This window comes from Tenrec ecaudatus, chromosome 15, assembly GCF_050624435.1.
Source record: "Tenrec ecaudatus isolate mTenEca1 chromosome 15, mTenEca1.hap1, whole genome shotgun sequence".
Lineage (NCBI taxonomy): Eukaryota > Metazoa > Chordata > Mammalia > Afrosoricida > Tenrecidae > Tenrec > Tenrec ecaudatus.
This window is the reverse complement of record NC_134544.1, coordinates 367,715-393,745: the sequence shown is the minus strand read 5'-3', so window position 1 is coordinate 393,745 and position 26,031 is coordinate 367,715. Positions and strand designations below refer to the sequence as shown.

The following is a 26,031-nucleotide window of genomic DNA, read 5'->3' as shown; positions in this document are numbered from 1 at the left end:
CTCCATGTGCCAGTTTTTGGTTAAAAAAAAGAACAGCATGCCTGTCTAGCCCCATGTACCTGACTCACCTGACCTCAACTCCATATGACTACCTCACTCCATGTGACTTTGTTTCTGTGAATGAAGAGGGACATGAAAGGACAGAGCTTGTGTGACATAGAAGAGGTGAAGAAAAAAAAATGAGGGAGGTATTGCCAGCCATTCAAACAGATGAGTTTGAAAAATATAGTAAGTGTAATGGAGAGTACTTTGAAGGTGATAAGGTTGTTTTGTTTTAAAAAATGTGAATCTATAACTTTGGAGGGTATCCCTGGTACTTTTCCCAGTCCCTGGCTCCCCCCACCCCCCTTTCAGGCGTTTGGCAGCACAGTGTCTGTCTGACGAGTGGGTTACCTGCTGCCACCATCCACCCCAACCCCGCTCCGTGTGAGTCGTCACCATCGTACTATGGTCAGATCTGAGGATCTGGCCAGGCCCTTGGGTCTGAAGAACCTGGGTGGTTTGTTGGTGTTATCTAAGAGGTTTCACTTTTAATTGGTGATCCTTTCGAGGGACTTTCCTATGAGGTGTGACATGAAGATCAGGGCTTTGGCTGGTGGATGTCCACTTACCCAGCCCCTTGGTGGTGGTGCTGGTGGGAGGTGTTCTGTATCTCTGTCAGAAGGGGGGGCAGTGGACCTTTCACGGGGTTCACTGCCTTGCCCATCCACACTGCCCAAATCGCTGGATCTAAATGCAGCTTGAGATTTTTGCAGGCCTGTTCCTTGCTTCCTCTGACCGTAGTCGTCCTCCTCAAGACTGTCTGGGCTGCTCTAGGACCGTGCCTTTCTATAGAATTGAGAGCTACACCTCTGTCTGCCAAGGTGGGAGCTGGGTTTCAGATGGGCCTGGCCGCCAGCTGGTAGACAGTGAGGAGAGCTGGCATCTGTTCTTGGTGGGGGCCCCACTTCATAAATAGCATATCTCTCTCATATTTTCCTCTTCGACATTTTAAGATTTTCGACATACAGATTCTGTTGGTGCTTTGTTTCACACTTGAGAACTAATTGTGTTAAATGTTAGTTTGTATGTACAAGGATCAGAAAAGTTTAAACTATAATATCCCTTTGAGAGTAACACATGAAGAAACAGTAACAATTCATTAATCTTTAGTATCACCCCATGCTCCTGTAATATTTCATTAAGGTTCCTACTTCTCTAAAACCTCTGTCAGCACTATGAGAAGATTGTGTGTCGATGTCTCCGTATTTGAGTTGGTGGCCATACCACCCATGTCTGCCCTGTTGGAGGAGGCACCGTGAGTGACACTGAGACAAGTGAACTCGGTGCCTGCCTTTTCCAGACGGGACGTAAGGTCACCAGTGATAGGACCTGCTGAGACTTAGAGCAGGTGTGAGACAAACATGTCCAGTGCACACCAGAGCTGGGATACAGCCGTGCTCACAGCAGAAGGCGAAGCAGGGCACTGGCGCAGGTGTCCTGCCCCCTGAGCACACTCACAGTACGGTCCCCCATGTATTTGCAGAACCGTCCTCCTGAGGGTAGAGGCATGCAGCCACCCCGTGGTCATGAAAGGACTGTGTGCCGAGTGCGGCCAGGACCTGACACAGTAAGTACCACTGGGGCACCCGTGAGGTCCATCCATGTGAGCAGAAGGTAGTGCTTCAGGGGTGTGGTTGCACATGGTAAAGCCCCTGAGTCAGCTGTGCTTCCCCGGAAAGATGGCAGTATGGTTGCTGCATCCCACTAGATTATTCCCAGTGTGAGCTGAGGCCACTTCCTGCCTGGGGAAGGCCTGCTGCCTCTGCTCGAGTCCTGGCTGGGTACACAGACTTGCCTTGGCCCCTGTGCTTTCATGAGAGGGCCCGTGTGCCACTATAAAGAGCAGCAGGTGTTGCTCTGCCAGGGCTCTGGCTTCTCCTGGTCCTCCACTCAGCAACTGTAAGACCCTTTTCTGAGCCAAAAGATGCTGCCGTCGGGTGCCAGGCTCCATAGACCTTCACAGAAGCAGACCGCCTCAGCTTCTGGCCTCGGAGAGGCCAGTGGGCACTGGCTTAAAACTGACAAGCCCTGGGTGGGGCCATGTAGGCCTTGGTGAGAAAACCGGGGCTCTCTTCTCTCCACACAAAGGCTACAGAGCAAGAACGGGCGGCAGAGGGCGCCACTGTCCACAGCCACCGTGTCCATGGTGCACAGCGTGCCCGAGCTGATGGTGAGCTCCGAGGTGAGTCCGCACAAGAGGGAGGGAGCAAACCAGGTCAGGGGGGGGGTGGGGGTGGGGGTGGGGCTGGAGGTTGGGGGTGCTGCCTACCTCCCCCCCCCCCCCCAGGACCCTGGAGAAGGTGAGCATCTCTGTCCTTCCAGCAAGCAGAGCTGCTGGCGCGAGAGGATCAGCAGCGGCTGCACCGCACCAGGAAGCTGGTGCTCATGGTCGACCTGGACCAGACTTTGATCCACACTACGGAGCAGCTCTGCCAGCAGATGTCCAACAAGGTACGGGGCGCGAGCGGCTGCCCCTGCTGGGCTGGTATGTTGTGTGCAGGTGGTTCTGGAGACCAGCTGCGTTCATCGGTGCTTACGCAGGAAAACGCTTCCTCCTTGTGTGTGACACAAGCTGTTAATACATTGCTCAGATGGCCTACTCCCTCCCTGTCTCGGCAGATACAAGGGCTTCTTGCACACCCTGCGTGTGCGCATTGCCCCTCTTGCTGCGACTGTTTCTGGCTTGAGGGACCACTTGGGCTGTTTATTAGCAGCCCAGGGACCAGCTTGTGATCTGGAGGGAAAGGAAAGCATGTCCCCCCAGAAGGGCCCCTGGTGGGTCTCAAAGGTGGCCCCTCATCCCCCCCACCCCCGGTGCCCAGCACCCTGGGTCCTGCTAATGGACCTGCTGTGGCGTAATTAAAGGCTTCAGCTGAAGAGAATCACCCACACACCACACCCCATGAAACTGCTACGGGGCATCCCCTTGACAGTGGCTGTGCTTCCCAACTGTCAGACCCAAATGTGGGCTTGGTTTCCTTTAAGCTGCAGGGCCTGTCCACAGCAAGGGCATGCATTTCAGTGCAGAATCCCATGCCATTGCGTTTGCCCTAAGCGGGCTTTCGTCTGGCTGGATTTTTCTGTACTGGTGAGTGGGCTGAAGGTGTTTACCAAACCTCACGCTTGTAAATCTTGCCACAGTGTAGCTGCATCTTGATGGGTCTAATTCGGAGGTAACCAAAGCTTGCCTTGGCCTGTGTAACAACAAGGCCACTGCTTTTTTTGTAGTGACTGGTAATGGCAGACATTTTTACTGAGAAAATTCATGATAAACAGGATCAAAGGGGCCAGAGTTTCACGTGGAGCAGAAAGCACCCTTCCTGACACACAACCTGGAGGAAGCACAGATCCAGTTGACACCTTTCAGGGACGCTGCTTGTCAGAATAATCCCACCACCCCACCCACTGGCAGCGAGTGATTCTGACTCATAGTGACCCTGGGACTTGCCGGGCAAGAACAGTGAGTCCACGTGGGCACGGTCCTGGGACCAGCCTCCCTCTGTCCCTCCTAGGGCATATTCCACTTCCAGCTGGGCCGGGGAGAGCCGATGCTGCACACGCGCCTGCGCCCGCACTGCAGGGAGTTTCTGGAGAAGGTGGCCAGGCTCTACGAGCTGCACGTCTTCACCTTTGGCAGCCGGCTGTACGCACACACCATTGCCGGTGAGCAGGGCGGGCCAGGGCCAGGACAGCTGATTGTTCCAGACTTTGTGTTGTGAGTTGAGGGGAGGTTTGTGTGCTCTACCTACCACCTGCATTCCTTTGGTGGACCGTAGCCTGTCCTCTTTCCTCCCCGAGTCTCCCTTTCCCTCCTTTCCAAGCCCACCGAACTTTGCCCCTGCATGAATGCTGCTCTCCAGTGGCTGGTTACTTTTGGGGCGTGCATTCCTCACACGTGATTGTTACCCTGACAGACTTGTTTGCATGAAAATTGAGCAGAGGAGGGGAGTTCAATTCCAAACTTGATGGGCTGTAGTCTCAGTCTGACCAGTAAGCCTGGTCTCTTTCACAATTTTGAGTTCTGGTCCCATTTCTCTCCCACTCTGTCCAGGACCATCTAGCATGACCCTTCTCGGCAGTTGTCCATAGTGGCCGGACACCATCTAGTTCTGCGGGTCTCGGGGTTACGGAGACTGATGCTCACGTGGTCCATGAGATTGATCGTTGCCCTATATCCCCAATTTTCTTCTCTCTCCTGCCCTCGACACCGCGAGAGACCAATAACTACACCTTACACAGCCATTCACAAGCTTCTCAGAGTCCACACATTACCTGATTTTAACCATTCCTTCTTTTAAAAATCAACAAGCCATCCCTGAAGCTAGGTTGGGGGTTGGGAAGGCACAGGCCGCTAGTCCAGCTGCCAGGCTCAGCGGGTGGGGGACTGGCAGAGTTGGTACTTGACTGCCCTCAGGAGCAAGCATCGTGTAAGGTAGACACAGAGGGTCAAGTGGGGTCCTCTCCAGGCACTGCGAGGTTCATCAGCATCTCCTTCGTCACGTCGGTAGAATAAAGGACAAAAGCCACATGCTCATCTCCACAGACAGGCAACAAGAAATCTAACAAAACCCAGTACACTTTCATCACTTTCATGGTTCATCAGCAAAGAGAAGCCTCTCGGCCTTTGAGGGGGCCATGAGGAGCCCCCAGCTTGTTCACACCGGCCTGGAACTTCCCCATCGGACAAGACAAGGGTGCCCACTCCTGCACTGCTCTGCAGCACATGCCATTCTAGAAGAGGCTTCATGGGGCAGGGTGGAAGCAGGCTGCTCTGCTCTAAGGCAGTAGGACCCGCTGAACACGTGGAGCCTGCAAGTGTGGGCAGTGGGCTTGGGCACACCGTGGCGATATACACACTCGGGGATTGTTTCACCTGAGCAGTAATGTGAAGCCCCGAGCTGCCTTTCAGCAGAAAAGCAGTGGCACACAGATTAAATGGTGCTGCTTGTCGGTAGCTGCTGCCTGCACGCAGAAGGGTGCAGTCACTTCAACACAGAGGAAACGGGGCAGGGTAACTGGAGCACTGGAAACAGCGTGCCAGTACCTTATGAAAATGTAGCTCTTAACACTAGTCAGCTGGTAGAAATGATAACCTGTTGTAGATTTTCACCAAGAACATAAACACTAGTATTTTGAAAGAATAGAGTAAAATGTAACATTTTACTTCAGACTAAATGTAACAAGTACAGGATGTAGACCCGGGAAGCTGGGAAGCTTAGTTGACAGGACTTATAAACCCCTAACTGGGTGGAAAGACTTCCCGGACTGGTGCACAGGTTCCTCATGCTGCGCCCTCAGAAGCCAGTCGGCTGGCATCCAGAAGTTGCCACCTGATCCTGAGCTTTGTGGGACAAACAGGACCCAGAGTTGCCAAGGTGCCTTGCGTAGGTCCTGGCCCCTATGTACTGGAGCCACTTGGTAACGGAGATCCACGTTGACATCTGAACTCTGCCCTTTTCTCTCTTTAAAGGCTTCTTAGACCCTGAAAAGAAGCTTTTTTCCCACCGAATTCTGTCTCGGGATGAGTGCATTGACCCCTTTTCTAAAACGGGGAACCTCAGGTATGTGCGTGGCTGAGCTGCCCCCCTCAGCAGCTCAAGCTCAGTCCTCATCCCTGTTGTGGGCACTGAGCTCAGAGTCCACAGAGGAGGAAGGTCCTGTGTCCAGCCCAGGCGCCTCCTGCTGCTGCCTCGGGCATCTCCACACTGCCACCCCCCCACCCCACCCCCGCTCCATGGACACCATCTCCTGTCTGTCCTGCCTACTCCCATGGTATCAGGTGGGGCTGCTCGTGGGCACTGATGCCTTGAGGCACCTGGAGCATGAGCACACGACCTCAGTGCCAGCCCTTCAGCAAATACTTCCCATGTGAGAAACCTCACGCTTCAGTGGCATGTTGGGATCATGCCAGCTATGGGGAGAAGGGAGGGTGCAGGCAGGTGAGGGCCGAGGCAAATGAGCACGGGAGGGGGGCTTGGCAAGTCCTTGGCGGTGAGCTGCAGTCTGGGCGCTCATCTGTGGCGCCCTGTAGAAAGGTCCGGCTGTAGTTGAACCACTCTGTTCCCTCTCAGTCCAGAGTGGCCGCTGTCTCTGAGGAAATGAGGTGCAGAGAGCGCTGGTCAGCTCCCTCTCGGAAGCCCCTTGTGCTTTAAGCAGATCACCCGTGGAACCACCGGTCCACACATGGCCCTGTTGCCTGGGTCGGGGCAGCCAGGGGCTGTGACTTTTCTCCTGGTTACTCCAGATCCTAGAACCCAGGACAAGCACTTGTCCCTCTAATGTTAGTGCCCCCAGCCTGCTTGCCTGAGCCACAGAACCCTTGGCTGGGAACTGGGTGGGCATGGCTTTGGGAAGCAGTTGGTCACTTAGGTGGGCTCGAGCAAGCAACCCCCCCTCCCTCCGTGGACATCACAGGAGCATAGTTAGTAATCGATTCTGAACCCCGTGGGACGAGGAAGTTCCTGCGCTCCATGGTCTCGCCGCTTAAGACACGTGACTGTTTCCGGTTGTGTTGGGTGGCCAATTGGACTAGTAGTCTGGATACATTTTTGCTTCCAGAAACCTCTTTCCTTGTGGCGACTCGATGGTGTGCATTATCGATGACCGAGAGGACGTCTGGAAGTTTGCCCCTAACTTGATCACCGTTAAGAAATACACCTACTTCCAGGGCACAGGTGACATCAATGCCCTGCCTGGGTCCCGTGAGGCGCCCATGAGGAGGAAAGGTGGGTGACCGCCATCCTGGCCTGTCCCCATTCCCTCCACTCACCTCGGGACTCGCTGGGCAACCACCGCTCTTCCAGCCAGTCTCAGTTCTGGCTTCTCCTTTGTAGGGGGTGTTGAGTTTATTTAGCACTACAAAAGGCCTGCCTTTGGTTTCAGTGTGGCCTTTTGTTTCTCCAACCCAGTCCAAGCTAAAAGGTGCTGCTTAATTAACACCTGTGAGTGTTGTCTTCCCACCAGTTTCTCTAAAAGCACAAGCACACAGCAATGGGGATTGGGCCAAGTTCTGTGAGAGTGGAATAAGGGGCATGGCCGCCCAGTCTTAGCTGTGCACCTCCAAGCCCAAAGCCAGAGTTTGACAGGGACACTGGGTTCCAGGGGCTGGTGGCGCAGTTACTGCCACCATCCACCAGGAGGAGGTAGAGTTCCAGACTATGGAAGGGCTGGCTGGCCAGCTGTCAGCAGCTGGTCCACTTGTGGTCCCTACAGCCCAGGGCCTTTTCCGTCAGGTCCAGGGGTTGGGCACGTCTATCAGGGAGAGGTGGGCTGCTTGGGGTCACGTTTCTGAGAACTCTTCATTTTGTGTGCACCTTCAGTCAGTCATTCTCCTAAAGGTGCTGATGCCCCGGAGCACGTGCTGCCCAGGAAGGACCCTGTGGATGGAAAGCCCGCCCCTGGTCTAGGGCAGAGCAATGGGCTGGGGAGGTCCCCTCCGGAGGTGAATGGCGGAAAGGCAGGGACTGGGCCCCCGCCAAGCAGGGACATGCCCACCAGGGAGAAAGTGGACGACGGTGACCCTGCGCGCCGGGCCCCTGGCACTGTGACAGATGGCGGAGAGCCCGGTGGTGTGGAGGGGCCCCCAGCGACTTTGGAACAGGGTGGCAGAGCGCCATCTGAGCAGCAGCCTGCCCAAGGCACTGCAGGCAGTGACCTGGAATTTGACTTGTCCAGTGACAGTGAGAGCAACAGTGAGCCCGATGGCCACCGGTCATCCACCTCAGACAGCGACAATGATGGGAGGCGGGGGCACAGGAAGCCCAGGGCCTTGCGGAGAGGCAGGAGCGCTGACCCTGAGGCAGAGAAGCCTGCCGGGATAGCCATCTCAGGCATGGGCGCGCCTAGTGTGCGCCCACCAGACAGAGACCCTGAGCTCGAGGCGGCAGAGGAGGGCGACCCAGGTGGCCTCTGTGACCTGGGAAATGGTTGTGCCGACCGGAAGGAGGCTGAGACGGAGTCGCAGAACAGCGAGCAGTCGGGAGTCACTGTGGGTGAGTCCCTGGACCAGAGCATGGAGGAGGAGGATGAAGAGGAGGACGTCGACCATGACGACCACCTGGTCCACCTGGAGGAGATCCTGGCCCGCGTACACTCCGATTACTACGCCAAGTATGACAGGTTCCTCAGCCAGGAGACAACTGAGGCCCCGGACATACGGAGAATCGTTCCCGAGCTGAAGAGTAAAGTGCTCGCCAACGTCACCATCGCCTTCAGTGGGCTGCACCCCACCAGCTTCCCCGTGGAGAAGACCCGAGAGCATTACCATGCCACGGCCCTGGGGGCCAGGGTCCTCACCAACCTCGTGCTCAGTCCTGACGACCCCAACAGGGCCACCCACCTGATTGCAGCCAGGGCAGGTGAGTGCCCAGCCATACCTCGAGTCCTGGGGGTGGGGGAGTGTCCCCCATGTGCCATTGGTCCCCACTGCCTTGTGCTCATTTCCTTTAAATTAGCACACTCTTTGTTTCATAGTGAGTTTTCAAAGGCGTTTTCCCAAATCAGCCTTCAGAGGACACAGTCATGCTGGGGCGGGGGGCGAGCGGGGAGTGGGTGGGTGGGTGGAGCTCTGCTCTGGCTCAGACCTATTGGGTTACTGTTATCTCCTGTGTGTGTGTTGTAGGAGCTGAGTCGTCTGCTCTGGGTAAAGGCCATGAGCAGGTTAGAATTGGAAAATTGACTATAGAGAGTCCGTAATGAAGAGATAGCCAGCCGGTTTCCCAGGAGTCACGGTCCTCAACTCAGAGATCTTGTCTGGGACAGGAGCCCACGGTGGGGATCGGAGAATTGCCGTCTTACTGACAGAGAGTACTCCCTCAGATACATGGGATCACATTTTTACCTCGGGACCGGCGCGCCTTGAGAGAGCCACCCTACAAAGGGTCACCTCCCCAGACTCTTGGGTCCCTTCCCTACCTGACGGGGCTCTCGCCTCAAGGGACTGTGTTCTTCTCTCTCGGACACTCAGAAGTTCATACCCACTCTTGGGCCTCGGAGTACATTCTGCTCTCAACCCGTGGTCCGCTCTCTGGTAGCATCAGCGATCTGGTTCTAGCCTAGGGGCCTTCCTCAGCCCCTCTCCTCACTGTTTCTCAGGGTTCCAGAGATTGGCATCCGGCTGAACTAGGGTGCAGCCTAGGGGTTGGGGGGTGCAGAAAGTCGAGAAGGGCTTTGGGAAGAGCTGAAAGAGGACACGCATGCGTCCAGAAGCTCTGAGCTTGTCACTGGATGAGGTGGGTGGCAGGGTGGCAGCACGGTGAACACAGTGCTGCTGTATGAGGAGCCCGATCACTGTGCAGAGGACTTGGGGCGCCGAGGGGCACAACCAGGTGGGAGCCCGGACGAATGCACTGCACCCGGGCAACACTTAGATGTGCGCACCACTCCACTTCTGTCACCTCGTGGGCATGTAGCCCACCAGACACACTGGCACTGGGTAGGGCGACCATCTGATGGGCAGAAGACAGATAAGTTTGGTGTGGAAGCGGAGTGGGGCGGGGACAGTGGGCATATGGGAAGAACCACAGTGTTCACTGTGCTGTGGCCGGTGGACCGGAGGTGGTTGCTGAGGAAGGAGGCTGTGAACATGGCTCTGGGGGCTCTTGAGTGCCTGGCCTGGCATCTGAGTCAGGCAGGTCCGTGGGCACGCCTGGCCTGACTCTGGTCTCTCTCAGGCACGGAGAAGGTACGCCAGGCCCAGGAATGCCGGCACCTGCACGTGGTCAGCCCGGACTGGTTGTGGAGCTGCCTGGAGCGGTGGGACAAGGTGGAGGAGCGACTCTTCCCCCTCAGGGATGACTACACCCGGGCGCAGAGGTGAGCACGCCCTCGCAGATGCTGAGGGAGGGAGGGGCGAGCCAGTACCCGCGGCGCCCACACTCCACCGCTCTTGCCCCACAGGGAGAACAGCCCAGCGGCCTTCGCCAGCAGGCAGAGCGCCTTCCACACGGCCGTGTTCCACCCGACGCCCGTTCACCCCCGGAGTCTGCCTAGCCCTGAGGCCTGTGCCTATGACCCCAGCACTGGGAAGCCTGTCAGGAAGGGCACACAGCCCATGCCGCTACCCCACTCCCAGGCCCCCGTGCCACCCTCCTCGCTGGCACCCCACGGAGAGCACTCCTCCTTCAGGTACATGTGAGTGCAGAGGGAGCTGCTCAGCAGGTGCGCCTCCGCCCTGCTGGCTGTTAGCATGTCACATCATGCAGAGCACCCGGGGAGGCTCAGAGGCCCAGTACGGCCACCTGTGGGAAGAGCAGCGGGGCTGCAGGGATGGCCCTGCTGGCAGCCTGAGCCCTAGGACCTGGCGGGGGTACGAGCCTCATCCCTCTCTGCATGCACCCTCCCAGCATCCCCTAGACCTCCTCGCACCTTGCTAGGGAGCACTCTCTGAGAAAGGCACCCTCTACCAGCTCGCCATGGTACAGGGCCTGAGGGCCCTGTGGTGGGGATGGAGCTGGACAAGTGATCTGAATAACTGGGGTACAGGTGGCATGGTCCTCCGTACTGTGATTGGTAAAGAAAGCCACCTGCCTGCCCACCTCAGTTCCGATGGATGAGACCGGTCACTCAGGTGGGCAGTGTGCCCTGCCCAATGAGCAGCACACTGCCCCCACCGCTGCTTTCCCCCAGGGTTCACCCTGGCTTCCTTAGCGGTCACGGAGGCTCCGATGTCCTTGAAGGATGTCACATGGAGGTCTGTGTGTGCGGTTAGGCGCTCCACCCGGCCCCGCCCTCACCCGCTGCTCTGGGAGTCCACGGTGCACTCCATTGACCAAGGCTCAGCTTCCTTTTTGCTGGCCCTGAGCTTCATTAAGGATGATGACCTTTTTCAGGGACTGGTCTCCTGAAGCATTTGTGTCAGTGGGTTTGTGATGCAACCCCCTCCCAGTCTTTACTGTGGCATCATTATTTTAGGTACATGTACTCCTTCCATAGAGCGTTGCTTTGCCCTGCAACACAAGGACAGAGTAGCGACTTGGCCATTCTCCAGTGCCAGGGTTGCTGTAAGTACACAGCAAACTCCGCCGTCCTCACGGAGACAAGACACAGTGGAGTCTACAGTGCTTATCCTGAGAAAACTTGGTGTGAGATCAGAACATGATCCGCCGGTGTTTGTGGAAAGCTTCTTGGGAAAGATGGTTTTTAACTGTTCACGGTGGTGGCTTGGAGGTTGTAGAGCACGGTTGTCACACAAGTTGTCTCGTGTCTTTGGGTGCATTCCCCACAGTGTGACATCGCTCACTCTACCGCCTCCTGTGCTTCCTATTTCCATCCCTCCTCCTCTCCTGACCTCTGCCTCAGGGGAATGCTGCTCTTTAATCTCAACTACCGTGGGGAGGGGGGCTGATTTCATTTCTCTTCCTTTTTTTAACAATTTTATTGGAGGCTCGTATAACTTATCACAATCCATACAAACATCCACTGTGTCAAGCACATTTGTACGTGTGTTGCCATCATCATTCTCAAAACATTTGCTTTCTATTTCTCTTTCTTCTTAAAAAGAAAACCTATGCTTCTCGTCCCTTAGAGTTTTGGTGCACATGGCTCTTAAGTGTTAAAGATGGACTGGCTGGCTGTAGTCTTTTTTTCTTTTTTTTAATAAGCTGGCTATATTCTTGATTGATCCCCGCAGAGCATCCGTGCGGGAAAGTTGTTGCAGGTAGTCCAGCCCATCTCAAGTCCACGGTGTCTGGGTGTTAAGGGGATGGGTGGCTGCAGACAGACAGGGCTGGTGTCTGCCTCCTGTGTCCCTGCCGGGCTGTGGGCCCCGGACCGCCAGTAAGGAACCACTGAAAAAGGGCTGTGGGTGCAGAGTTGTCCTGGAGACAGGACCTGCCTGAGACTGTAACAGCCTTCCAGGGGAGGGCCCGGGCAGCTCCTCGGTGGAAAGCAAAGGGGGCCCAACCACATAGTTCCAGGTGAGAGGGGACAGCACACTGTGCTTCCACCTGGAGAGAAGGGCCCTGAGGAAACTCGTGGGGAAGCTGGACCTGCTCAAAAGGAGGCTCGCATGGCGATGATAGGAAGCACGTCACCGTACACAGCACACCTTTGGGGAGGCCGACTCAGGGCCAGGACTGGCTTCTATGACAAGGGACTCTGGTGGCCCGTGCACACAGAGTATCCTCTTAATAAAACTTTTCATGTAGAGGGGAAACAACATATTCCACTTCACAATATGCCATTTGGGGCAGACATGAGTAAAAAGTGATAAGCGCTCCTAGGGGCTCTGGGCAGGCATGGGTTCTGGGGAGAGTGTGGGTGGGAACTTCCCTTGGATGGAGTGTGCGTGCATATCTGTGCACGTGTGTCTGTGTGTGGCCAAGACGGGTCGGCCTCATGCTGACCGGGGCCTGGAGAGTTAGCGGGCAGGCTCACGTTAATGGAGGCCAGCACACACTGACCTTGCTGCCCTGAAGGTGTCCCTAGCAGAACGTGCAGCCCCAAGAGGCAGGACTCTGGGGGAAGGGCTGCGTCGGCGTGGGGAGCCCATTGGTGGTTCACACGCTGCATGTGCTTAGAGTTAGGCTCAGAGACTCAGCAGCAGGTGGGAGGCAGGAGAAACCACTAGGAGGTTACGTTTGCCAATGTGGGGCAGGGAGGCCTTTAGCTGACCTCCCGCTGAGGCAGTGCCCACAGAGGAGGAAGAGTGAAGAATTGGGGTCCTGACAAAGTCACCCCGGGCCTAGCAGGACTGCAGGACTGAGACTGCTCTCAGCAGGCCATCTGCTCCCAGCACTCTCAGGGCTTCATTGAGTACACAGGTGGTAGAAACAGACCTGTGGCATCACTTGGGAGCTTGAGATCATCTGAATCGACTCAGTGGTCCTGGGTTTGATTGTGGGGAGGGGCATTCATGATAAGTAAGAGAAAGGTTGAGTAAGGTGCTGAGACGGAGAATCCCAACAAGCAACAGCCATCCATCAAAAATTGTTCCCTGGACATTCTGCAGCTGAAAGGTGTAGCTCAGTCAACAAAAGTCTCCGAGCCGGCAGCCCAGAAGAAGCAGGAGTGGCCCTGGGCCAGCACCACCTGAGCTGTAGCCCGAGGCCATCCAACGCTGGCAAGGAGGCAGGTGGCGAGGTAACGGTGAGAAACCCCGGTGGCTCCCCAAACTTAGTGGACTTCGGATGGACCTCGGGGAACACGCAGCAGTGGGGCCAGTTCCTGGCCCAGCGGGCCACGATGGGCTGGCCAGGGCCAGGCTGTCCGAGCTTTCTGAGTTGACAAACCATTGTGGGCACAGCTTGCCTTTATCTCGGTGCGGTTGAGGTCACCACTTTCAAACCCTGAAGCTTCTCTAAGCAGCAGAAAAAGCAGCATGAGAGCTCCGTCTTACCTCCTAATGTGTAGCAAAAAGGAGCATTCTTTTAATTGCCACAAATGTGACCGGGATAATGCCCTTGGTAGGTGCAAGAGTGTGTGGGTGTGCTGTCGTGGAGGTTCTGGAGATGGTGTCAGATGCAGGAGCGCATGAGTGCGGCTGTCATGGAGGCTGTAAACAGGGATCAGCAGCTCAGTACTTTGCAGTCATGCTGACTCGACCCTATAGGACGGGCTAGAACTCTTAATGGAAGTACAAAGCCCATTTGTGACTGCAGAGCGGCTGGTGGTTTTGAACTGTTGACCTTGCAGTTCCACGTGTGAGTCTGTGTGCCTACATGCCTCGTTGTTTGGAAGATGGGCATGCCCTGGAGGAAGGAGGACACCTTGGCACGTGAGGCAGCTGAGCTGAGTCTGGAGCAACAGAGGAGGGAGGGAGAAGGTGGCTCTGAGCAGACTCTGCTGGTCCAGCTTCGGGCCCTGGGCAAAGAGGGTGGTGCTTACTGCTCTGTGGGCAGTAGGAGATGGTGGTGGTGTTGACCATGGTGGAGCTGATGGGCGGTACACGTGGTGTATGTGCTTTGGGGGTGGGGTAACGTGCTTGGTGTGTGTGTGCATGAGCACTCGTGTGCCTGCATGGGCTACACGGGGAGAGGCAGGGGCGCTGGCTGAGAAAGGGTCTGGCTTGGCTGAGACAAGGTCGAGCAGGTGGGGTGGGTTTGCTGCTTAACGAGACTCAGTTTCTTCCCAAGTGTCACGGCCGTAAAGTTGGTTACACCTGTTCCCCCTCACGTAGGTGCTGGGGGTGGGCCATTGAGCACCCACCTCCCCCGGACCCTCTCTGTGGGCATTTCTTGGGTAGTGGTGCTAGACTAGGATGCTGCAGTGCAATGACTCCCTCCCCCGTCCAGCAAAGGCCAGCGCCTGTGGTCAGAAGGAGCACTGGGCTGGGACATTTAGGCGCCTGCCCCATGGGGTCGAATTTTGCTGGCCAGCACCTGGACAGCCTTGTACATCGTATGTCCCCATATGGGTAGGGTCAGTGGATGAGTGGCCAGCAACAGCTGCAGTTCAAGGGCAAAGGCTGGGCCTGGCCATTGACTCTTAGGAAACTGGATGGCCAGCCTCTCAGGGACCCGGTGGACAGCAGGCAAGCCTCGCACCCATGGCCGGGAACCCCTGTACCAGACAAAACCACCTCAGGCTTCTGGAGCCATGGGGCTGCCCTGGGGCCACCCATCCTGGAAGTCTGAAGAGGGCAAGTGACGAGGGACCTGGAGGAGAAGAAGCAGAGTACTTGGGCCACCCTGCCTCTGATAGATGAAACAGGCTTTCCTGCAGGTGGCAAGGTGTCATGGGGGAGGGGCTGGCGGGAGAGTCAGCACAGGTGAGGGTTGGGGTCATCTTCCAGCCCCACTGGGTCCATAAATGAGTGGGTGCATTCTCATCCATAGGGTTCTGGAGTTTCTTTAGTGTACCACTTAAATCATGTTCGTACAGAGTTGCAGGACCCCCTTAGGCCTGAAACATTGAGGTATGTCTACACCACAGGAAGCATGCTTTTTTAAATATTCACTTACTCGGTTTAAAAATGGACATTGTTGGGTTAACAGGATAGCTTTTCTTAACACACAGTGACCGTTTCCACATGGAAAGGGATGTTGGGGTATGGCCTGCCTCCCCTGTGCCCTGGGTGCCGGCTCTCCCCGCGCAGTGCCCAACTCAGGTTCTTTACCTGCTGCCAGGCAGCGTTCTCACCTTGCTGGGGGAAGGGCACGGAGCAGCCACTTCACATGGAGGCTGCATGTCCTGACGTCCACGCCCCACAGGGGTCAACAACTGCACACTGAAGGTTGGTGCCGTCAGAACTTGACTTGCCCAGCATTTAATTGTAGAACTTTTAAGTCACTTTCCTCAGGAACCCTGTGGGTCATCTGTTTTTGATAAGATGTCTTTTCTGTCTTCGTTTTATGAAGGAGTGGACTTAATTTCTGCCCTGCTGTCTGCTCTGAACATCACCACTCCTGGTGTCTGTCTGCAGCCCGGGTCGCTGTCTGTCCCAGGCCTCCCTCTCCCATGTGCCCTCCTTCTGGCTGGAGTGGGGTCAGCAGCCTGGCCAACTGCGCTGGCCTGGCTCCTGAGCAGTGGTGCTGTTGTGAACAGGCCAGGGCACTGTGGCAGACAGGTTCCCAGGGAGGGCACACTGTCGGAGTGTGTGCTGCCCGCCCTCCTCATACAGGATCTTTGCAATTTCTTTCAGAGTTGTCGAGCCGCACCAACAGCAGATGGGTGACGGAGAGCCCCGAGCTCACCCCACAGAAGAGCAGCCTGGTCCTTCCCGAAGGAAGCGGCAGCCCAGTATGTCTGAGGCCATGCCGCTGTACACGCTCTGTAAGGAGGACTTAGAGAGGATGGACAAAGAGGTGAGCCAAACGGCATCACCCAGGACCCTGGGGTGCCTACTGGCAGGCTGAGAACCCACAGGACACCTGACTAGCAGGGCCGGCCACCAAGCACTTGTGGACAGAGGCCTGTCATGATGCTGAGTGGTGTATGGCCAGGATTGAGGACGCAAGTACACAGTGAAGACCAGGTTGTATCACTAGGCCCGAGGATGCGGAACAGTGTGTGAACCAGCATGGTTGTCACCACTGGGTGGGGGTGGGGGTGGGGGTGATGCTGGCATGGAGGTACAGGCAGGGGCAGCAGTGCCCACCCTTGGGGGTGCCTGGGCCTTCAGTCCTTTGGCCACAGACCATGAGGGCACAGCCTGCTGCTCCACGTGGCCCCTTGTTTCTGGGGCCTAAGTGAGCTGTGCATGGTCTTAACCTGAGTCGTGGAGTGACTGTGTTAGAGTGCAGAGCCATCTTGAGATGAAGACTGAGCACAGCTGTCAGGTAAATATCAAGCCGTTTTGTGAGGCAGCATTAGGATCTGGCTCCCCGGTTCCATATCTGGCACCAGCAGGACCCACACAGCCTCAGCCCTGGCCCCAGGCCCTCTCATGCCAGGGCCTGCCTCTGCTGCCCCTGTAGCATGGTTTCCACAGATGTGCTTTGTGGCCAGTGGTTCTTCTGGACACACCCACAGTGTCCAGCCACTGTGTGCTCTGTGCCTGCGATGTGCTATGGTGTGCACCCCGGAGGTTTTCTCCAGGGGGCCCTTGAGTCTCCGCAGCTTGGACTGTGCCGTGGACACCTGTGGTGCCCTGCACCCTGACAACGTCCCGCTGAGGTGTGTCCACTAACCACGTCCTTCAGGAAGTCCAGCAGAAGGACGCAGGCACCGGACCTCCCCATTCCCTGACGCTCAGGGCTCTGGGCAGGGTGGCTGGGAGTGTGGAGGAGCCCCTGTTCATGGTTTACTGCGCGCCTCCAGCAGCATGCGCTCATTTGGGGCACACTGCCTTTCTGAGCGTCTCTCCTCTCCAAATGCTGGCTCTTCCTTCTTCAGAACACTCTCTGGAAAGTTACCTCTGTGCCTGCATCTGGGACCTTCAGCCGGCTGGCGGGAGGGGGCCTGGCTGCTCTCGTGGGGCCTGGCACGGGCATGGTACAAAGTGCATGAGATGTATGCCCACCGAAGGCAGAGGCTCATGTAACCACTCACTGTTCTGGGAGAGCCCCAGAGGAGCTCTGTTCCAGGCAGAGTTAATAAGCAGGCATATTGCTCTCTTGCTCTGCCCTTGAACATGGGAATTTTGTTCCTCTGTTACATTAAGGTGACCAGGGTAGTCTGTACTCCTTTCTGTAAAACCTTGGGGGTTGCCAGAACCTCCATGCTCTCTGCTGTTTGGGGTCCCATACTGTGCTCCTTGTAGACAGCCTGGGAGCCCTCACACCCTCTGCTGTGCTGAGTCCCATGGAGACTTGGCTCCCAACACAGCTGGAGGGCCAAGGAGGTCAATGTGGGAAGCTTGCAGCCAATCCATCACTGAGCAGGCCCTCAGCCTGTGGGCTGAGGGGATGCCAGAGTCTGGGCCCTGCTGCTCACCCCGTGGCTGTGCTCTACCAGGCCCCTTAGTGACGGGCTGCCATCATCAGCCCCATTGTCCTTGGCTGCATGGGCACTGCCGGCCGGACCTGCTGTGAGGCAGGCTGCCCTAACAAGCACTGGCTGCCATCTCGTGGCCGTGAGATGGATGGCTGCTGCCTCCTTAGGGAGAGTGGTGGGTGTGGGCACAGCCTTCCTCAGCTCCCTGCCGCTTCACCACCACTAGGGGCTTCTTGTTGGAGGGGGCTGGCCTGGGGCTTGAGGAGGAGGGGCCAGGATGGTAACAGGCCTGGTTCCTGGCTGCTGCCGGATACCATGTCAGCCCGTGGAGTCCCCGGTCGCTGATTTCTGGAAGTAGATCACCAGCCCTCCTTCCATGTCTTATTCTAGAAGGTCCACAGGAGCCTTTGGAGAGACAGGCTCAGCAGCCCCGAAGGTTTCTGGCTGTAATCTTCAGAGCAGAGCCGAGGCCTTTCCCTGCCGAATTCAGGGTGGGTGCAGATCACCAGCTTCCCAGGGAGCAGCTATACACACCCCACTGCAGGCGAGGTGACAGGGGGGTCCCAGGCTGGGCTGTTTCACTCCCTGTGTCTGTCTGAGTAAGCATCCACTGCCTCAGTCCCCAGCCTGCCTCCATGCTGAGGTTGTGTATATGTGTATTTGCATTGTGGATGTACGGTGTGGGGGTGCACCTATGGCTCATCCTTGTGTGTGTGTGTGTGTGTGTGTGTGTGTGTGTGTGTGCATGTGCGCCCGCCCCTGTGTGAGGCCCGGTCCCTTGCGTGCCTGCCTGGTCTCACTACTCCACTGAAGCCTAGCCCACGGCTCCTCTCCCCTGGCTGGGCACTGTGGAGCTGGGGCCATTTTTACCACACACCCCACGTGTCACTCTCCACACAGCACACTCTGGCTGCCCACTCAGCCGGAATGGCGAGTGCCTGCTACAGAAGTAGGGGCTTTCTGGCAGTGGGTGTGAGAGATGTGGCTCCAAAACAGAAAAAAACTGTACAAGCTAAATGGGAACCTACAGCACGGGGTCGGAAAGTTAACGGCCAAGACCTGTGTGAGGGTCAGGAAGCCTGGGCACCCAGAGCACCAGCTCTGGGGAGCCCTGGGACTCTGGTTGCTGGTGCTGGTGCTGCCCGGGGCCAGGGCCTGGCTTCACCTGTGGCGGCGATAGAAGTCATCATACTGCAGAGGGGTGTGGGGGACGGTCCAGCGTGGGAGTCACCGCCCCCGCCAGCAGGTAGACTGATGGCCTGCAGAAGTGCTTCACCTGCGTGGGGCCACCAAGGATAAGGATGGGCACAGAGAAAGGCCCGCCAGGTGGTCATGGGTGAGAGCCTGGGATTGTGCTTTTGACATGCAGGAGATTCAATGTGAAGGGACAGTGGGGTCACACAGGACATGACGTGGCAATAGGTTGCACTATGTGTGGCTGCACCCAACTACGTGTGGCTGTACCCCGTGTGGGAAACAGCCTGGTAGAGGAGTATCCGGGCAGAGGGCCAACCTTGGTCCCAGACCCCACTGCTCGAGCTCCTGGCTTCCTGTTCTCCCATGCAATGCTGGGCAGGCTTACTTTGGCCAGCACTCAGTGTAGATGGGTCTGGGTTAGTAGAGCCACTACAGGGTCATTTCCTTGGGGGCAGCAAGTCAAATTGGACGGGTTTTCTTAAGCCCTGAACTCGCCTGCTACTGCCCCTGTGCTCCACCGAGGCGAGTCTGTGTCCTACCGGGAGGGAAACCAGCACCACACTGGCAGGACGGTGCCAGGCCTGCTGCTCCTAGAACAAAGGAGCTCTGGGGTGCCAGCCTGGCCCTGCTCTCAGGACACCTCGCCCTGAACTCTAAACTGGGTTTCTTAGCGTTTGGGTGCTGGCATGTTGGTGGCTTCAGGTTTTACAGCGTGGCAAGGTCTGTGTGTAAAAAAGGAGTTTGGGCTTCTGAGTTGTAAGAGGTCTGTAATCCTCCTAAACAGGGAGCTTTCAGGGGGTTTCAGAGTGCCTGGTTGGCATATGTCACTTGGGGGCCGTCGGAACTGCCCACCGCTAGCACCTCATGCAGATTTTAAATGTTTCATTCTCTTGGGTCATGAAATCTTTGGCCTTGAAATGTTTGTTTATAAGAATGTCTTGTCATGATTTACTGTATAAATGTAACCAACGTATTAGTTTTCTATGCGGTAAACAAATTGCCACAGATGGGCAATGTTCTAAACTGTTAAGTATAGGACAATGTCCACCGTCATCTCATGGTTCCTGCTGGTCGGAAGAGCAGACACAGTGTGGCTGGACCTTCCCTCAATCTCACGGGTCCAGAGCTCAGCTCTAAGTCAGAGCCTCCTGAAGGCATCCCACAGAGAGACTACACGGCACAGCCCACGTGTCTCTCTACAGCCCACACCGCAGAGCCTACAGGGGCCCCCACTGCGCACACAGTCTTAAAATGGGAGGAGCAAATGCTGCCTGGCTCTCCCATCTTTGTTCTAAGAGGGATGAGTCCCTCGGTGTATGTTGGATTGTATGTGTGGTGCCAAGGTGGGCATTGTGACCAGCCAGGCCCTGTGTGACAATCTAGCCACACCCACAGTGACACCGCCCACCTGTAGGGTTGGGGGAAGCTCTGCACAGCGTGTCCGTCCTCTGGGCTGTCTTCCTAGGAGGAGCCAGCTCCTGTGTGACTTCGCGCCCCAGTGGCCACAGGTCCTGGTAGTGTGGCCCAGTAAATGCAGGGACTGGGGAGGAGGCGCCACACCTGGAAGTAGCCCTCCACAGGAGCCTTCCTCTGTGGGGTAGGTTTTTGAGAAGGGAGTGAAGCATTCTGACCCCTGGCCGTCCGTCTGTCTGTCAGGTGGATGACATCCTTGGAGAAGGCAGCGATGACAGTGACGGTGAGAAGAAGCCTGAGGAGCAGGAGGGGAAGCCTCGGCGCAGGGCAGCAGGGGCACTGGGGGCCCGTACAGAGCCCCAGCCTACAGCAGCAGCATCCTGGTCTGGCGAGCAGAGCCCAGCAGGTGGTGCTGTGCCCAGGTAGGTGCTACAGGTGTCCCATCCTGCCCTGTGCCTGCCTCTAGCCCTGGCCTCAGCTGCCCCTGAGCCGAGCAGCCTGGGAGCACAATGGAAGAGAGAAGGGTTCTTCCTACGAGCGCCCACAGGAGAGCAGGGAGGGGTGTGTGTGTGATGACTACATCATATGACTTGTCCATGTGTGTCATTTGTGTGTGGTATATGTACGTGTGTATGTGTGTGTGTGAGAGAGAGACACCTCCCTCGTACAGCACAGTGCTGTCCCCACAGGAACCCTGCCTCAAGGAAGCAGCAACCCCACCCCCACCACCCCTGGTGTCCAGCCACGGCGGGCCTGGGGGTCCTGCCTTACTCCATGTGGGATGCCAACGTAGAAGGTCGAGTCCCCTGCTTGCTGGCCTCTGGGTTCCTCAGGAAGGATTTCTCACTGCGTGCTTTCTCTGTGGTGGTCCCTGTGGGCTGTGACACCCCGTGCTGAGTACAGCCATCTCTGACTGCACGTGGGCCACAGAGACCTGGAAATGGCACTGATGGAAGCCTGCAGAATGAATTCACACTTCCTTCACACCCACAAGCACTAGGCATCTTGGGGCATGGCGCCTTCATTCCTTAGGGTCAGTCACGAAGCTCAGACAGCAAGTCTGTGTGAAAAGCATCCGCCCCAAGAGAGCTTCATGTCAGAAGCCGCGCCCCTCCCCCAAACTTCGCTGCTCCCCCTGCCACTCACTGTCCTCAGCGTGCTTCAGGCAGGCACCAGAAGCCAGCCTGGCTCTCCAGGTTTCAGGAGTTGATGGGCAGGTGTTTAATTACTATGGCATTGCTGGTACAGGTTGTCAAAAGAGAGAGGCAGCAGGGTTCTGGGGTCTGGTAGCAGCACTAACAGCCAGCTCTTCTCTAAGTGCCAGAACACTCTAGTCTGGGCACACTTCCCATCCCAAATAAGAGAACGCCACCATGTCTAAAGGTGCTGCTTCCTAACGGGAGTCAAAGCTGCCACAGGCCAGTGCTCCTTGGCTGTGCTCTCTCTCCCTAAGGGGCACGAAGCCCCTCTCTTTGTAGATGCCAGTACAGTCTGTCGTCCATTCCCAGGGCCTGTTCGTTCTCCTTCCTCCTGGGAGCATCTGTCACCACTCTGGCTTTGCCCCTCGCAGCCCCACAGGGGAGAATGGAGCTGCCCCAGGTCCCCAAGTCTGAGAGTGTCACAGTCCAGAGCCTCGGGAGCCCTAGTGGCCGGAGACCAGAAGAGTCGTGGGATGACATAAAGGAGCCTTTAAAAAGACAAGGTGGGAAGAAAGGACCAAATGAGGTGTCACAACAGATGCTGGTGCCTGCTTGTGGGTGGAGAGGGGGGCGTGAGGAGTTGAGCAGCGAAGACGGTGTGTTAGGGTGAGAGGCAGAGACCTGGGGTCTGAAGGCTACAAGGGAAGAAGACACTTGGTGTTTCCCCAGCTTGACAAGTGAGATGGAAAGATGCTCCGGGCAGTGTGACTGACAGCACGGCAAGTGTCAGAAGAAGATGAGAGGCACAGTCACCACTGAAGGGCACCCAGCTGCGTGGGCAAAACCAGTGGTGGCAGTCCGACCTGGGCCGCAGGCACGGGTGGAAGGGCCTGTGCTCCAGGAGCAGGGCGGAGTGGACCCCAGGGACAGACCCACGGCACCCGTACATTAGCAAATTAGGCAGGAGGCTTCCAGGAGTTGGAGAGACATTCCACTGTCTCTTCATTTCATTTTCCCGGGAGCTTTTGGAAGCTTTTTAATGTCGTTACTAGCACAGCCCAGTGAAAGTTGACTGCATAGAATTCAAAGCTGGTTCTCGAACTACGTCCACAGGGAACTGAGAAAAACTCAAGCCCAGTTCAGAAGACATGGGACAAGGGAGCACTGGTGATGTTAGATCATCGTAGCTGTAAGCAGAGAACACCAGAAAGATGTTTACCTGTGTCTGCATTGCCTGTGCAAAGGGTCATAATAAACTATGAATGCCTTGCAAACAATGGGAAGTCCTACACATTGGATCGTGCCTCGGACAGAACCCACTCACAGGCTAGAAGGGACAGAAGAAGGGGCACGGAGTGACTTCACATCAGGAAGGGGTTGTCGGGATGGCATCCTTCACTGCTTGTGCAGTCGGTCTCTGGAGCGGGTCGTCCACAGAGCGGGACTGCACGCAGAAGGATGCTGCCCCGAGGTGGAGAAAGACTGGGTCACAGCCTGCGGCAGCAGACATCACAACTTTGCTTGCTTCACGTGAAGAGGACCAGAGAAGCCTTCCGTGTGGATTACATGTACACAGGCGGACCAGTAAGCCACCCCGCGGTACATGGAGAGTCCGACGACACATTGTCCAGGGGAGCATCTGCAGGGCAGAGAGTTCTTCAGTGTGGCTCTTCCAGGGAGTGTGGGTTGTTCCCCACCTTTCGCGTCCTCAGAAGGAAACTGGAAGCATTGCTCTGGCTGCTGGCTCCACAGCCCGGCCGATGGCGACACAGACACACGGTGGGTGGGCACAGCTGTCTTTTTCCAATCTTGGGGGTAACTTTCTGAAACTTGTGCCCCAACCATCATCTGACAGGAGTGAAGTTAGCCTCTTTTCTTCACAGAGTTGGGCCAGCCCCTCCCCGCCATGGCTCTCGGGAGCCCCCAGGGAAGTCACAGGTTCAGTTCCTGGTGGATCTTAGGAAAGCTGTTTGCTTCTTGGGCAGCATGGGCAGGGTGGATGGCAGCCTGTTCCCAGACTGGGTCGGGTCACAGCCACATTCTTCAGGGTGGCTGTGCACACCTCGCTCGAGGCCCTGCCCCGACGTGTGTGCACACCTCACTCTGAGGCAGGCTCGATGCCCCTGAACTCTGAGTGCTGCACGCATCACCACCCCATGCGTCTGCTTCTCCCACAGGGGCCGCAAGAGGAAGCTGAACGAAGAGGACGCGGCCAGTGTGTCCAGCAAGGAGTCCAGCAATGAGGACGAGGAGGGCAGCAGCTCGGAGGCGGACGAGATGGCGGCGGCCTTGGAGGCCGAGCTGAGCGACTTCATGTGACCGGCGGGGGCGGGGTGTGCCTCCTGTTCCTTGTCCCAGCCCGACTCAGTGTGGACTCCTGTCCTCCCAGAAAGACCTGCACATTCACACAGAAACCCATTATTTTACAGAAACCGGTGTTTTTAAGAAATCCACTATGGGAAAGTATACTTTTTTAAGTGGCAGGAGTCTGGGAGGATTGATGTGCTCGATGCCAAAGGCACTGGGAGCCCCTGTGGCGTGGCGTGGCCTTGCCTTGGCCCCACAGTGGGGGCGGGGCATCCTTAAAATGCTACTGTTGGGTAAGGAGTGGGGGGGGGGGTCAGATAGGACATGGAAACAGACAGCAGGAAGCTGAGCGTCTTTTGCTTTTCTCCCAGCTGTGGGAAGAAAAGGACCCCCCCAGGAAGGGTGTGTGACGCTCAGTCGTGTGAGCAGGCCTGACGACACCCTGCCCTGAGCTGGCCTCTGGCTGGCCCGCGGCCGGACCCTGTTGGGGAGCCTGTGAGCAAGAGGGGTACCTATGTCTGAGATGGGGTGGAAAGGGTTCGTCTGCCTGTCACACTTGACCCACCAGGCAGACCTTTCTTTCGTGGAATAAAAATCCTTTTTATAGCTCTCTCCCGGGTGCATTGTGTCAGTGGTGTGGCACCTGCTCAGGGCCCGGCCCATCTGTCTACCTGAGTGTACTGAGACCTTCCCACGGAGCCCTGGAGAAGGTGTCCAGTGCCCGGTCAGAGACCTTCCCATGAAGACTTGGGTACAGTGGTTGAGCCCAGTTGCCAAAGAAAGGTCTGGGAGGTGAACTCGTCAGTGCCTTCACAGAAGAGCGTGGTGACCAGGGCTCTGACTCCACAGGGCAACACTGCAAGCAGACATCCGCACAGATAGGGCCTTCAGGAGATCCTGCAGCCACACCGCCCTTGGAACTCTTGGCACTTAGCTGCAGGGACACCCAGAGCCCTCCACATAGCTGCAGGGATGCCCAGAGCCCCCCACTTAGCTGCAGGGACGCCCAGAGCCCCACCAGCACGTGATGTCAGAGGGCTGTGAGGTTTTATCAACTGCAGTTCTGAACATTAAATCCAGGGAACCGAATGACATGACTGATCCCAGGAACTGAGTGCCTGACACACACACACCCATCCCCACCCTGTGCACAGGCTCCTTGCACCCAGACCTCAGAGAGGCCGATGCAATCAAGGGTGTACATACAAGACAAGCATGCTTTCAGAATTCATTCTGGAACTTTCCAAGCATGCACAGAAGTAAATGGTGTCGGACTCCCCCTTCGTGCCATGTCAGTGGTCAGCATCACAGGTGGGTTTGTTTGCAGCTTTGATGTCACTGCCATTTTAACCACTTCAATGCCAAGTCACTAGCATAATCACATTCCCCATTGCCACCATGCATTCCCAAGACTTGCATTGCCATCAGCCATGGGGTCTGACGGGACCGCAGTCGCTCCTCACTGGTCGCTCACTGTCAACAAGATCCTGCATTCTTTTGTGCATGCCGTATGCTATTACAAAGCTAGTCTGTGTCGGCATTTATCTCTGTGCGAGGACCCTGCCACTGGGGGCTAGTCATGCCGTTTTGTCGTGGCCTGTTGATGGGAGCCGGCTGCCTTCGCACTCCAGCTGCGGTGGGTTTGCTCAGGAAAGTGGGCTGGTGGACCACCTTGTGTCATCCAGTCTGATCAGTGTTCACGTGGAACCACGGGCCGCCGTCCTAAGTGGGCTGTCTGCGGGCTAGTGTTCCCACATGTCGGTCTGTCACCAAGGAGTCTCGCTGTCCTCATCTGCCGGGGTTGCTCGTCTGTGCGGTGCCCTGTGGAAGGGACTGGGAGGAGGGTGCCCGTGCCAGGATGTTTGTTGCTGGCCACCCCAATGCCCCGTGCCTTCTGGTCTGGCCTGGGTCCCCTCCCGTGCGCCGTGGGTGTGGAGACCTGCCAGGATCGGTGGCACTGCTGCTGGCACAGAAGGTAGGCTGCCCTTCCCACCCCATCCGTGGCGTGGGGGGCTCTGCTGGCTTCATGTGATCACAAGGCCCCGAAAGGTGACGTGCTGTCATGAGCCACATGTCAGCTGGGAGTGGAATCATTGCTGTCTGCAGACAGGACTTCTCGTGCTGGGCAGAGGCCGGGTGGGCCACCAGAGCTCCAGACCCGCATGGGCCTGGCAACCTGGCTTGGCGGGCTTGTCACTGGTTGGTTTGCAGGTGTCAGACAGCCAGCATGAGCTGGCACAGGGCCCCCCAACCCACCCAGGGGCCTTTGATTTGGGCCAAGGCAGGGTGGGCAAGCCCCGGTGTACCCTCACTGCTGGCCCTGCCCCTTGCCCACCCTCACATGCTTCCCATAGCTCCCCTTCTAGACCAATCCTCATAACATCCATTTGGTTCATTCACCTCCCCTCCTGTGATGACCAGTCAGCGTTGTGCGTAGTTACACTGCTATTTTCACCTTGCTGCTGCACTTGGTGTCCATGCTGTGATGTGTCACTCGCACCATGTGTCTGAAACCCTGAGACAGAGGTGTGATGGTGCTGGCTTGGCCAAGAAACAGACCTGAGGGACAGTTGGGGTCAGCCTGGGGGATGTCCTGCTGAGAAAGGTCCCCCCACGGGTG

General features: G+C 56.8%; 1 protein-coding gene across 2 annotated transcripts in view; it reads left to right on the top strand.

The window, feature by feature from the left end:
- Positions 1 to 24,023, top strand: part of CTDP1 (CTD phosphatase subunit 1) — a 33,823-nt gene extending 9,800 nt beyond the window's left edge. The window contains exons 2-13 of one of the 2 annotated variants that reach the window (XM_075532565.1): positions 1,526 to 1,609; positions 2,131 to 2,224; positions 2,365 to 2,493; positions 3,555 to 3,705; positions 5,513 to 5,603; positions 6,601 to 6,767; positions 7,380 to 8,399; positions 9,714 to 9,855; positions 9,940 to 10,167; positions 15,623 to 15,785; positions 20,209 to 20,387; positions 23,282 to 24,023. In XM_075532565.1, the coding sequence (XP_075388680.1) occupies positions 1,526 to 1,609; positions 2,131 to 2,224; positions 2,365 to 2,493; positions 3,555 to 3,705; positions 5,513 to 5,603; positions 6,601 to 6,767; positions 7,380 to 8,399; positions 9,714 to 9,855; positions 9,940 to 10,167; positions 15,623 to 15,785; positions 20,209 to 20,387; positions 23,282 to 23,423 (2,590 nt within the window). In that variant the 3' untranslated portion in view covers positions 23,424 to 24,023. Of the gene's footprint in view, positions 1 to 1,525; positions 1,610 to 2,130; positions 2,225 to 2,364; positions 2,494 to 3,554; positions 3,706 to 5,512; positions 5,604 to 6,600; positions 6,768 to 7,361; positions 8,400 to 9,713; positions 9,856 to 9,939; positions 10,168 to 15,622; positions 15,786 to 20,208; positions 20,388 to 23,281 lie in introns of both variants that reach the window. The other variant, XM_075532564.1, reaches the window with a different exon arrangement.
- The last annotated feature ends 2,008 nt before the right edge of the window (positions 24,024 to 26,031 follow it).